The following is a 14,760-nucleotide window of genomic DNA, read 5'->3' on the forward strand; positions in this document are numbered from 1 at the left end:
AACCTGGGGAAGAGCAAAATAGGAAAAAAAATAGAATTATTCATGGATGTGGAATATAAAATGAGGGAGACTGAGATTAGCTTCTCCACTCTGATCAGATGTGCTGTGAGATCACGGATGTCCAGGAAGGGCAAGACCTCTGCTTATCCTCATCTGAAGGATATCAAGCAGAGTCTTTGTTCCCATGGTGCCATCCTGACATTTGGGGTCAATTCTTTCTCCAAGTAGAAAAAAAAATTCACTTGCATAAATGAAATTTCAGATGGCACATTGGCAGTCCCTGGAGGTCATCCAACCTATGGCAATGTCATGTAACTACATCACTTTGTTAGACAATGTAGAAGAGGGTGCTTCTAGGTATCATCATGATGGTGCATAGTTCTCCACAGAGTGAGATCTGGCAAGGTAGAATGGATCTAGTCTGATGGGTGTGTGCCTCATCATGGACAGGATTGGTTTAAGAACACGATTCCTACATACAAAAAGTAATCTAGGCTTCCTCACAACCTCTCAATTCAAAAGCTCAGTTACTTTTCTGAGACTTAGTTATCTCATCTGTAAAATCGGGATATTCATACCTTCTTCATGTTACTTTTGTAAGGGTAAAAAGAACTAGATATGTATTACATAACTGGTGATTATTAGGTGTTGATTTTCTGGCATTATCTACATTCCCCACCCTAATCTTCAGTAGCATCCAATGCCTATTCCCTCCACCTGCTGTTTTTTAGGACTTTCCTTTGAAAAATATGCATTATCGTTTAGACTGTTTTCTTCCCATGGATTTTGCTCTGTTTCTTTCTTCCACAAGAAGAATTTAAATGAATGTATTTCTTAATTGCTTAATAATAATGTTTAGTTATCCAGAAGAGGGAGATCATATCACTAAATGGCAGTTAAAAAAATACAAATAACTACATATAGAGATACACATTTGTAATGACAACAAACTTGTCTGCCTTTCTTTTTTCAAGTACCTTTTCCTAATGTCCGAAAGACCTATTTAATTATTTTCCTTCTAAAGAAATCTTCTCCACTACATATGACTATAAAATTTTAAAGAATATTTTACATATGAACCAGTTCCCTCAAAATCATACTGCTTTTGTGTGTGTGTGTGTGTGTGTGTGTGTGTGTGTGTGTGTGTGTGTGTATTGCTAGGGATGGAATCCAGGACTGTAAAGCATGCTAGGCACGTACTCTGCAACTGAGCTACACCCTTTTAATTTTTATTCTGACACAGGGTCTTTCTAAGTTGCCTAGACTGTCCTTGAACTTCTGATCCTCCTGTCTCGGCTTGAGTCACTAGGATGACAGGTGTGCCCATGACACCTGGCAAGTCACACTCATTTCTATGTACTTTTCTACAGGGTAAGAATTCTCAGGGTTTGTTTATTTATTTATTTATTTATTTATTTACCTATTTTGTTTTTAAACTTACATGTGTACATAAAATCTCATTGACCAGTGTTAGTCTTCCTCTAGGAACAAATCTCTATTTATGGGGACATTCTTCAGACAACATTTACAATGTAATGTTACATTTACAATGTAACATTTATATATCCTTGTGGAGAATTGGGTCCCTGTAGTCCCCATTCACTTGAGATGAGGCTTTTGGAAGACTACGTGGAAATATATCACAAGGGCCTTGCAGCTTATCTATCATAAGGCCTTGGTTTTTACTCTATAGGAAATGGGAAGCCACTGGTGGGTTCTGAGCAAGGAGAGGCTTGATCTGACTTAGGTGCATAAATTACATTTTTGTTGCTATTAAAATAGACAGTTATTAGCCAGGCATGGTGGCACATACCTGTAATCCCAGTGGCTTGGGAGGCTGCTGCAAGAGGCTCAAGAGTTCAAAGCCAGCCTCAGCAACTTAGCGAGGCCCTGAGCAACTCAGTGAGATCCTATCTCTAAATAAAATACAAAAAAGGGCTGAGGATGTGGGTCAGTGGTTAAGTGCCCCTGGGTTCAATCCCTGGTCCCGCCCCCCTCCCCCCAAAATAGACAATAATAGAGCAAAGGTAGAAGCTAAGAAAGCACTTGGGACTCTATTGCAAGGATCCAGCATTCTGACATGGGGTCTTTCTGATACGGGGTAGCCAGAGAGGCAATTTTGAACATTGTATTTTAAAGGTTGAGCTGAGAAGATATCCTGATAGATTAAATGTGGAATTTGGAAGTAGGAAAGTGATCAGGAATGACCATAAGTTTTTTGGCCTAAGCAGGTAGAATGAAGTTTGTGTTTGCGGGAAGCCACCTGTGAATTACTTGAGGGTCTTCTCTTGGTGTGGCAGCCAGGGAGATTTTAGGTTTAACCTTGGGAACTATCTGTATCTCTCCCATGAAAAAGATTGCCCAAGGCACATGACCTTTATCTCTGATCTACTAGGAAGACCCTTCACAGTGGCTCCGAAGATGGGTGTAACCCCTTGGGAACTGGACAGCCCACCTTCAACCTTTTTTGGTGAAGAACATTCTATGGAAGGCCTTTGATATTCCCTGACATAAATAAAGCAAGCACGGGGTTCATTTTGCTTTTTAATATACAGGCTCCATCTGTATGATCGGCTAACCTGTCCCATCCCTGCTTTCTGAAAATATTTTCTGTGTCCTGTAGCTTTCTCAGCATTCTATTTTTCTTAGATTTTATTTTGTAGCCATCCCATTCCACCAAGGGGAACCCCATTCCCATCGCCTGGGTGGGATGCGTGTGAGAGTGTTGGTCAGCTTTCCATTCATTTCTGTAGCAAATTGCTGATATAAATCATGTTGTAAATAGAAAAGTTGATTTTGATTGACAGTTTAGGAGACCCCATTCATGATCTGGTGGACACATTGCTTTTAGCCCTCTGGTGGAAGAAGCAGCATATTATGGCGGGAGCACAAGACAGAGCCAAGCCGTTCATCTCATGGCTGGGATATGAAAGAGAGGAGAGGAAGGAGCTAGGATTCCAATATCACCTTCAAGGATGCACCCCACAATGACTGGAAGACTTCCCACTAGGCCCTACCTCTTAAATGTTCTAACACCTCCCAGTGGTGCTATAGGATGGAGACCAAACCTTTAACACAGGAGCCTTTGGGGCTCCTTATCCAAACCATAGCAGAGTTGCCACCAGTTGAGACACAGAAAGGTACTGTAGCAGCCAATTGGGGTGGTGGATGGAGGGTTCAGTTTGGGACATGTTATGCTCAAACTATTATACATCTAAGTGGAAATCAAATGTAAACAGTACGTCTGATCTGGTGATAGAAAGTGGTCCTGTATCTCTAAATATATGCAAGGAGCCGAGACCAATATGAGTTTTATAGGAAGAAAGCAAGCAACCATCTTGACTGAAATTATTCCATGTCCTTTGATAATGACATTCAATTTGTCCAAAATAACCATAAATCTTGCTCATTATACATAGTTACATTCTGACTTGGTAATTAAAGTTCTCTACAAGCTAACCCTTTCTTGCCTTTCTGTGGTTTTTACTTCCTTACTCCATATTATCCCTTGATGGTAAATTCCTACTTTTTCAACTGCCATTTAGGATGTCTTGGGGAGGAAATTAAATCTCAAAGTGATATGCTTTATGCACTGTAATTTTATTGAGTAAAATCAGAAGTAGGAAATATATATAGTATGATGGTGAAGAGTATAGGTGCCAGCCTTAGAATGAATCTTATCTCTTCAGTTCCAGTTTCTTCATCAGTGAAATTGAGACCCAAGAGAATTATGGAGAGTAGTGATATAATAAATGTATAACACTTAGTAAAATACCAGACATATAGAAAGTTCTTAAATTGTTAGCTATTATGATGATGATAGGCAACTTTACTTTTTATTTTCAATTGGAACTAAGACTGAAGATTTTCTATAATTTTTACATTTTTATTTTTCAGTAAGTATATACCTCATTTTAGAAAACTTAGTTGTAGAATGTTAGAGAAAAAGAAGGGAAAAAGGCATTAGAAACAGAAATAAGAGTCTGATCCAACCTATTGGTACCTCCATCTGCCTCCTTACTTCCCTCACCCAGTACCTTGCTCATATTTGGGTAATTAACAAATCAAATCAAATTGACTCATAAGGGAGAATACTAAACTTATCTCTTCTCCCTTATGCTATTTCAATTGTGTATATTTTGTTTTTAAGCATGGTTCTTTGGGGGAAAACATAATATGTTTACTATAGAAAAACAGATATTCTTTTAGCCTAGTAATTTTGAAAGCAAAAGATGGTCTCCATGGTAAGAAGATGGGAAAAGAGTAGTATTAATAGAAGATAACATGGTGCTAATGCATATTTTAGAATATGAAGGAAAGATTGCTTAGCCTCCCTTCCTAAAGCAATACTGTAAACTATGAATTATGAAAAATTGGTGAATAGAAGAAAAAGAAGCCAGCCATAATAATATACTGGCTCAGAGAGTGAAAGTCCATACTCGACTCCCAGGAACGTAGAAGACCCTCGTACCCATGACACATGGAAGCTTAATTGGTCTTCCCATGATTTGGAACAAATGCTTTAAAAATACTTCTGACCTCTTAGAAGCAGATTTTATAGACATTTAATGGTGCATTAATTCTTGCATCTGGAGTTGCCAAAGGGATGAAATGTCAGCCTGGCTAAAAGCCAAATAAAGCAATGACTGGCACTGCCCACTCTTCTCCAGGCCAAGTTTAGATCCCAAACAATCACTTCCTTTTCTAGATCCTTGACTCTCTTCCCTTAATGTCTAAACAGTGCTTTGCCCTCACATCTTGTTTTCATATTGTTCTCTGGCAGGATGGTTATTCTTATTTATCTGTGGCTTCATGCCTACAATGATACTTCAGAGTTTCTTTAATGCATATGTTTTTAGTTTTTATAATCTAAATTTGTAGAGGTCATCGACTCTTGCTCCATGTCCTATTCCCCATCTGTAACCTGTACTTATCTTACATTTCTCTGTCTTCCCACTGATGTACATATGTGTGTATGATACATATGTGTATCCTAAAATAGAGATATTTAATATACCCATTAAAATGAGACAATATCCACAAAATTTACCATAAATGATCTTATTTTTTAATAAACAGAACCAAACATATATATTTGTATAAGTCCCTTATAAATTTTTGAAGTGATATTCACATAGACTTTGGAATTAATTCTAGAGCCCCTTTACAATCTTCATAAGGAAATCTCCCTGCTACATTAGAGTAACACTTCTGGTTTCACCCAGATTAGTACTACTCACCTAATTTATCACACCAAATACCAAATTTTCCTTGATAGTTTCCACTGTTCATGGAAATCCTTAGAGAATGAAAATTTGACCCATTAAGGATTTTCAGAAGAATGTGAAACATATCATAAGGACAGTTCCAAAAGATGGTTACAAAATTATTTTTCAGAAATGCCAGCGTAGTTCAAATAAGCCATATAGTTCCCACATATTTTAGAAGTGAAAAATTCCCTTTGGGGTGGGAAAGTCCTTTTGTTTCTTAAAAACAAATTGAACTAATTTTTTAAAGCATTTGATCTTTATTTTATGAATTTATTTATTTATTTTAATGTAGTGCTGAGGATTGAACCCAGGACCTCACCTGTGCTAGGCAAGTGGTCTGCCACTGAGCTACAACCCCAGCCCTGATCTTACTATTTTATAGTCACATCATAAAAAGGAACTCAAAAGTTCTTTTGGTTAAACTATATTCAAGTACATAGCCTGTTTAAAACTTCTAATCTGTGTATGTGGAGAATATGCTCTTAATAATAACTAGATGTCTGTCTTATTGTCTCTAGGTCTATACTTGATAAGAAGGAGCTAATGGAGTTGCTCAACTTGGCTGCTACTTGGAATATGATCTCTTTGGTACTGAATTTCTCAATTATCAATTCAACCCAGATATTGATATGCCCGATGATAACAAAAGAATTAGAAGGTAAATATGATAAAATCTCTCATAGTGTTCTCTTTTACCAGTCCTTTTGGATTTTCATATCTGGGTGAGTATTAGCAAAGATTTAGAAAACAGTAAGCAGGCTGAACCACAGACTTTCAGAGAAAAATATATCTGAGCTGTTTCAGGGAGAAAATTTCTACATATTATTTCAAGGAGAAAATGAGTCATCCTAAGTAGGATAAGGCTTAGCAGAGCCTTAGAAGTTCACTTCAGATGGGCAACTGACAAAAAAAAATAAGACATATAATACTCAATCCCTGCCACGACAGGAAGAGAACAAAAGACATTTTCCTTCTCTTTCCCATAATGAAATAAGCTGTTTCTATTCCAGGTTGACCACAATAAAGTCAGGACTTCCTACAATTAATATTTGAAATGCTTCATTCAAAGAATTCTTTAAAGGTGCTACTGCAACTTAAATGCTAAAAATATAATGTTCAAGCACCCAATATCATATAAAATACAACCTCCCCAAATTTCTTAATTTGTAATAAAGCAAACAATAATAGGATGCTTTGCAATCATGTAGAAAATTTTAGCAAGTCAAAGATAACTACCCATGGTCATATGAAGATTGAATGAACCAAGCTCAGGAACCTGGGAAGAGAAACAGATTTGGGTCTGATAATGAAGACTTTAGAAGTATTGTTGTTATCTTGTGGGGCCCTGAGGTAAGGATGTAAGTCTCAGGGCAGAAACATACATTTATGTCTCTGATTTGGGCTGGGACATAAATTTAGACTTCATTGGTAAGTGATAGTTTGATCCAAGAGAAGGAATGAGATCACTCACAGCAAAGATAAGGATCAGGACCCGGGGACCCAGATATTTGTGGAATAGAGTTTTAGGAACAGCCATTCAAGAACAGGTGAAAAGATTTTCAAATTGATAACATCAGAGGAAAGTGTTATGAAAGTCCATGGAGAAGTGTGCTTAAAGGTGAAGGGTTAAACAACTGTCATATGAGAGAATCAAATGAGATCAAGACTGAAAGTATCCATCAAATCTGAAAATGAGGAATTTTTCCTTTCATGGTCAGTAAGTATGGCCTTGAAGAATGAGGAGGTGAGAAAGAAGGAAGCAGGTGGGGCTGACATTAGAAGATAACACAGGATCTCTGGAAATGTCCATTAAGAGGTGAATGGCTTATGTGGCTTACAGCAAGAGCAGTGACAGAGAGAAACGAGACAGAAAGAATGGATCCAGGAAAGCAATGGCATTGCACAGGAGAATTATGGAACTTATATGAAATAAAGTGTGCAAAGTTTCTGAGTGCAGAATTTGGAGGTATTCAATAGATGGTTCACTTTAAAAAATCTGGAGAGATAAGAAATAGAGATCAGGACTCCTTACAAGATGAATAGATGGAATCCGGAGAGTAAATAGAAAATTGGTTGAAAGGATGATTTTCTCCATTGCAATGAACAAGCACAAGCAAGCAATGGTGTGAATGCAGAAAAATGTCTTAGTGAGAGGAACAGGAAATGGAGTCCACATAGCCATGGGTTTTCTAGTACCCCGGTAAGGTAAACATGGTCATCTCCTGAAAAAGAAGGAGTGGATGCAGGGAAGGAAGGATCTTGGAGAGGGGGAATAAAGGCAAGGCATGCTGTTGGTGAGTGAGGGGGACATGAGAGACCCAGTGGAGGCTGGAAAGCATGCTACAATGACTGTGTATGGCCACCAATTCGAATGATTTGGGGATTGTTTTCAAAAAAAAAAATAATGAGTTTTTGGAATAGGTTCAGAGAAACTTTGTGGGTAGAATGAGAACATCAGAACAGTCTGATCTAGGGTTGGGATTCTATCTGAAAAAAATGTGGGTGATAGCCAGAGGAACAAAGGAGGGGTTGACATGAGGGTCATGGAATCAAGCTGGAGGGAAGAAATGTAGAAAGAAATAGGAAATGTATAGGAATAGCCCATCAGGGCAAGGAACTGGATGCTTCAATGAAGTGGATGAATATGTACAGTGCAAGGGGGTAAATAGTAACAGTAGGCAGAGGTCACGTGATCAGACTGGGCAGCAGAAAGTTGAGCCATCAGAGGAGCAGCTCTCCATGATGATAAGGACTAGAACATGGTTATGAGTGTAACACGTTGGTTGAAATAGGAGTAAGCAAAAACTGGAATTGAGAGGTGATGTCCAGAGAGTATGAGGCTTGAGAATCAATAGTTAAACATGGCAGGCTCTGGGGCTGAAGGAACTATCCTGAGCCAGTGATCATAGTTGGAACATCCGTAGGATTGCTACTCTGGGAGGTTGACCCTGACATTCTCATGCCTTTTGCTTCCCCTGTGTATTGACATTGCTCCTTGCCTCAGTACTATTAAAATGTGCTTAAAGTTTAATATCATAGGACAGAGCTAGTTGATAAATGTTATGCTAGCTGTGTAAGGTGGCAACCACTCTACATGAGCAAACCAATTGAATGGACTTGACTGATGAAGCTAGCAGCTAGGATTTTTTGTTTTGTTTTGTTTTGGGTAATGGAGATTGAAACTGGGGGCACTTCACTGAGCTACATCTCCAGTCCTTTTTTGAGAAAAGTTCTCACTAAGTTGCTGAGGCTAGCCTTGAACTTGAGATTCTCCTGCATTCCTCTCCTGAGTTGTTAGGATTACAGGGTGCCACACTACACAGGACTCCTGTTTCTTTTCTTTTTAAAATCTGTTTTAATTTGTTATACATGACAGTAGAATGCAATTTGCTGCATCATATATAATGGAGTATAATTTCTTATTCTTCTGGTTGTACATGATGTAGAATCACACCAGTTGTATAATTATATATGTACATAGGGAAATAATGTCTGATTCATTCTACTATTATTCCTATCTTCATACCCCCTCCCCTCCCTTCATTCCCCTCTACCTAAAGTAACTCTATTCTTTCCTAGTCCTCCCCCCATTGTGAATTAGCATCCACATATCATAAATGGATGGAACTGGAGGATCATGCTAAGCAAAATAAGCCAATCCCCCCAAACCAAAAGCCAAATGTTTTCTTTTTTCTTTTTTTTAATACTTAAACCAGTTCTATGACAGATTTGTTGTTCCTTTTTATTTTATGATTTTAATTTTCTTGCTCAGGAATACCAATATCGACAAACAGGTTTCCCTAGGGAACTACCAGTTTGGTTTTTACTCAGGAGGGAATATTTTTTGCCCAAAGATAATCATAATTTAAAATGGATTGGTAGATCTTTCTTATCTTTTATGATCTTAAAAACATGATTTCATGATGAATGTCTTCAACATGTTTTGCAATTCATCTTGGAAATTGGAAGTTTGCTCTCTGGATCTGCTTTCTTTTCCTAAGTGATGTGTGTCTTTCACCCCTAGCCTTTCCACGAGGTTCCCAGACCTTCTGGGAGACAGGAGATCTGAAAAAGGGCATATATAAAGGAGATATGAGGAAAAGATGACCAGTGGCTTCCACAGAATTCCTTTTTAGCACCTTCTGACTAGTAGTTCAAGAACAAGAATTTAATTTTGGTTATCTTTTATTGAGCCAAATTTAATTATTCTGAATACATGAACATAGATCAATATTTAATATGTGAATAGATATGTATATATATATATATAAATGGGATACATATGTGCTATTTCATATATGCATATGTTTATAGGTATGTGTTTGTGCGTATGCTTAATTTCTTTAAATTATAGCCATGCCTTGGGGTCACTCATGTTAATAACAGAATGACCTTGTGTGTTTTGTGTACTCCAGAACAGCTCATGTTAATAGCTGAATGACCTTGTGGGTTATGGGTACTCCATACCCCATTGTTTCCCACATCTTGGTTTCTATCATTCATCTGCAGTCCTGCTTAGCCATAGTAGTCTGACATCTCTGAAGTGCAAAAACATATAAGCATGCTTCTGCCTACCTCTGGTTTTCAGCACCACAAATTCTGTGTCTAACACCTGTTTTCAATCTTCTGCTCCATTTCTCAAATCTTATTATATCTCTGCCTTTTCACACTTTGTAGTCTCTCTCTAATATTTGTTTGCAAAACACTAACTCATTTGTATTTCTATAATTACTGTGATTTTTTGTCTTCTCATCTGTAGCGGTTCTTCCCTTCTGGCGGCATCTCTGTAACTCCTGTTCTTCTACACGGTGCCACATGAAAGATCATCTCTTCGTTAAGGCATGATCAGGCAGGTTTCCCTAGTAGTCAGAATAGTATTATGTTTCTAGAGCCAGAACATGATTTGGCTCATGAGATAACTGATCTCCAGATCACTGACTTAATGAGCTTTATTAGTTCTCTGTTTTAAATAAGAACATTTTACCCACCATATTCTTTCTTTACTGATTCCCAATTTGATAACCTTGTGTTTCAAAACATGACAAAAGGCATCTCTTTTTTTTTTTTTTTTGAGTGAGAGAGAGAGAGAGAGAGAGAGAGAGAGAGAATTTTTAATATTTATTTTTTAATTTTCGGTGAACACAACATCTTTTATTTTTATGTGGTGCTGAGAATTGAACCCAGTGCCCCGTGCATGCCAGGCAAGCGCACTACCGCTTGAGCCACATCCCCAGCCCTGACAAAAGGCATCTTGTAGGAGTTTGTTTATCCATATGTGTGCCCTTGTGGTAGTGAGTTCTCATAACTCTCAGATAAAGAAAAGAAATTTTAAAAATTTTCAAACTATTCATAAAACATTGAGGAGAAAGTGTCTTCTACAAGCTCCTGTACTACAATATTCCTTTGCAGGTGTGGATGAAAGTACATCACACTAATTTTCAGCATCTTGTATGCATTCTGTCAAATCTTTCCCTTTTTTCCACTAATGATCATATGCCCCTTCTAGATAATTCCCTTAAATAGAATTAGTTCCAAAAGGAATTGCAGATCAGGGCACATTTCAAGGAACCAAATAACCTGATGGCACAAACGGCATTCGGTGCATTTATGGGGCAGGCATGGGATACCCATGGTATGAATGCTGATTCCTAGACAAAGCACCAAGGTTGGCTCTTCTGCTCTGGTACTTACATTCCTTTGACCTGCAAATACAAGATCTAATCTTCAGTTATGATGTATTCTAAAATGCACATTCTCAGAGGGCAGGACTTTGAGCCTGAGTGTTTTGTGTGAGTGCCTTACATTTTTGCTTACCATGGTAGTTATTAAATAGGTCTCATGCAGGGAATGCAAAGAAATGGTTTCTACTGAAAGCAAAAGGATATCTTTCAAATGCTCAGAACCTGGAGGAAAGTGCTGTCTCCCCAGCTGCATCCATTTGGGACTCTCAGCACCCATATAGACTGCACAAGAATCTCAGAGAAGAACCATTGTTTGCAAGTTTCATTTTTGCCTTACCATGGGAATCAAGACAGACCCTGCCCAGAGTCCAGACACATACAGATGGTGGCTGTCGGGAGGTGACTCACACTACAGATTACAGCACTTAACTAAGCAAAGAGGATTACATTTTTAGACAATAGTCAGGAAGCTGTTTCTTTGTCAACTGATTATAAATTTAAAGGAACCACTTATTATTTTAGCAATCTTATTGATAAGGAAGAAAGGTGGAGTAAATTTTTTTTTGGTCAATTTAACCCAATGCTCAGAGACCGGTACTGAGTCATAGTTCCCATAGAATTTAAAGGAACAAAATCTCAAAAAACAGAAGTACTTTTGCCAACCCTTCTTCACTGACTGTACAACTGCCCTTCATTTGCAAACCAACTGATTTTTACTCTCCCAGGGCTTTATCATGAAGATTCCTTTTGTTTCTGTATTTTAATCCCAAATACCCACTGATTTTATTTGCTAGATCAAAAGAGAGAGTGAGAATGAGATCTCAAAATGGGCTTAAAAGGGGGGCATTTGAGAGATCAGAGCTGAATACAAATCTGGAATGAAGTTATTTAGTGAAATGCTAACGCGGTCATTCATTGGAACTGGCACATCCTATTAGAAGCTATCTTTAATGCAGCATTGCCAGGCATTGCCATAAATATCACAGGCTAGAAATTTCTGTGTGCGTAGAATAAAGATTTTTTTCCTGCTAGGATGCAGCAATACCTCCATCATTGCCACACAATGTTTATTAAGGGTCTCCCAATACACATGCCACAGTCTCTTTACCATAAGCACAATAGGTTTCTGAGCAGAAAGTTTAAAACACCCTGAAAATCCAAACCGTGAGACAAATGGCACATCATGGGTTAATTTTTTCCACAGGGTGCGTCTCCTGGTGGAGGAGGGCTATGAAGATCGAATTCTGATGGCACATGACATACACACGAAGCATCGACTCATGAAGTATGGAGGTCACGGCTATTCTCATATACTCACCAACATCGTTCCTAAAATGTTACTTAGAGGTATAACTCAGCGTGCACTTGATAAGATACTAATAGAAAACCCTAAGCAATGGCTAACTTTCAAATAGGATGTTATGTGTGAGTTTACACCTTGAGTATAACCCTTGCAGGTAACATTCAGTGATTTCAAACCTACTGTGAGATATTAGCCAGAGCTACATAGAACTAATGACAGATCATTTCCTTCTTATGAGAAAGAGAAGTTTGCCTTCTCTGAAACTGGCCAACTATTAGATTTGCACCTCTGGGGAGTTACTGAACCTAATTGAGCCCTTTCATTTTGCTTTAACAAAATAAATACAGGATTATGTATTTCCAAACAATGATTTAAAGCCTGTATCCCTTAAGTGGGGTTTTTAGGTTTTTTCCTAATCTATCAACTGCACTACTTGAGAAAATTTAAAGTGTTTCTGGTTAAATTGCCCCCTTCTGGAGCAATCTGATGTTTCTTGTAATATTGATGATCCTACTAATTATCCTGCTGTTCTTTAATTAATGCTTAATGAATAATATGGCAATTTAAAATAGCTTTTGCAGTAAGGGAAATTAAAGTTTGAGACTTTTTATCAAAGACTACTGTAATATAATTACCAAATCACAACAATAAAAATATTTTGGAAGATTATTTATATACCATCTACCTACATACATATACCCATAATAAATAAGTTTTGATGCCTTTTGCTTTCTTGTATCCATTTTTTTTTCTATAAATTTTGTTGTGTTTTGCAAGGTTTGTATAAAAACACATAACAGTGAATTATAAAATTCAATCATTAAAGTCAAAATATATTACATAATATAGTTTAATGAATCATTACATTTATAATAACAAAGGCCACAATTTAATTAATTTATAAGATATAATGCAAAAAAAAAAGGTCCCTTTATTTCCTTTACTTTTTTTGTTTGTCCTCGGGCCTAAACAGAGAAAACAATGCTTATTTATCTGAAGAAAAGGTCAAATCTGTTGGAAATGACAGTCTGATTCTAAAGCCTACCTCTTTAAAAGGTATCCAGCCCTGATATTTTGTATAAATAAACCCTTTTTTAAAACTGTGAGTTAAAACTTTTAATTGATATTCACTGTTGTTCATAAATTAATCATTTGATTGAATCCTCACTATGCCATTTGGTACCTAGAACATGTCTCCAAACTTTTACTGCCAATTTCTCTTTGATAAATACATATTGTTAAATAGAAATAAAAACTATTAATTCATTTGTGAGCTATCTTACATATCAGAAAGGCCAAATAGAATTCGTCATTATTCTTGATGAAAGGGCTAAGTGTTTTTAATCGTATAAATCACGATGGTTACTCAGACCAAGGCATTTAAACAAAGCAAGCATCACCTTCAGAAGGGAACACCATGAATAACTCTTGGAAAGTCGAAGTTTGTTAAATTAAAGATATTTCAGCTGATCAAAGATGATCAAGCTCTTCGTGTATTGGAACAGAAAGTACCAAAAAGGAATGAGCCAGGATAACAAACCAAATCCTTTAAATGAAAAATGCAAATGTCCTTCATCAGTAAAACAAGCAGATTTTTAAATCTCTGATTTTGAAATCTACTTGTCAAAGTCTTCAAAGGCAATGAAAAAGGAAGCGATTTCTCATATAGTTAAGACAAATCAACATGCATTTTAATTTTTTCCTTAAAGAGATGGCTTTGGGTGGTGGTGTGTTTTAACTAGAGAGAAAGGGTTTGCACTACTCTAAAAATCTGCTTGACCGTCAGCCTCAATTCAACTAAGAAAAAAGAAAACAACTGATAACTCAAATGCAAATTATTCATAAACATCTGTGAAGGAGAGCCACTTTATTTCTGCAGTCCTGATATTAATAGTCTGCCAGATAATGCAGTTAAAGTATTGATTGGCATATGGTAATAAAGCAACCATAGGCTTAACTTACATACATGTGAAGATAGGGCATTTTAACCTAGTTAAGATTTCATTTTCTGTATAACTCTTAAAGAGAAGTTGTTTTAATTATTTTGATAACTCCATATATTTTCATCATCTAAAATATATTTCAATCCAAAATAAGTCAAATAATTTATGCATGTTTCTGTGTGTATATATACACATATACTTTTTTAAATTAAAATTTTGAGGCTGTACAGCCACTGTGCCTCATGGACTGAAGCCATATATATATAATATTTTATCTAACATATATGTATATGTATATAAATGTGTGTGGCAGGTATTTATATAAAATATATACACTTTGTCATCATATTGGTTAGATGTGAAATTGTTAATTTTGAAATAACCTCAGGCCACAGATTTGTAGTAACTGTTTGAAGGCCTTACCTAGTGTCCCCTTGGTGACGCATGCAGAAGCTCAAATTAAACCTTTGTGCATTGGGTTATGAATAACCTTTTGTTCCAAAAAAGGCAAAAGCCTCAGTCTGATTTAAAACCAAAGAATAAATTTCTCTGACTTTCCAAGT

The 14,760-nt window shown here is 36.9% G+C and overlaps 1 protein-coding gene across 1 annotated transcript in view; it reads left to right on the forward strand.

Annotated features, from left to right (window-relative positions):
* The window catches only part of Pter (phosphotriesterase related), a 60,910-nt gene extending 47,975 nt beyond the window's left edge, over positions 1 to 12,935 (forward strand). Inside the window, 3 exon segments of the mRNA XM_026408129.2 lie at positions 5,789 to 5,817; positions 5,820 to 5,928; positions 12,156 to 12,935. Of these exon segments, the coding sequence (XP_026263914.2) occupies positions 5,789 to 5,817; positions 5,820 to 5,928; positions 12,156 to 12,366 (349 nt within the window). The 3' untranslated portion in view covers positions 12,367 to 12,935.
* The last annotated feature ends 1,825 nt before the right edge of the window (positions 12,936 to 14,760 follow it).

The sequence above is a fragment of the Urocitellus parryii genome, chromosome 9 (assembly GCF_045843805.1).
Source record: "Urocitellus parryii isolate mUroPar1 chromosome 9, mUroPar1.hap1, whole genome shotgun sequence".
Taxonomy (NCBI): domain Eukaryota; kingdom Metazoa; phylum Chordata; class Mammalia; order Rodentia; family Sciuridae; genus Urocitellus; species Urocitellus parryii.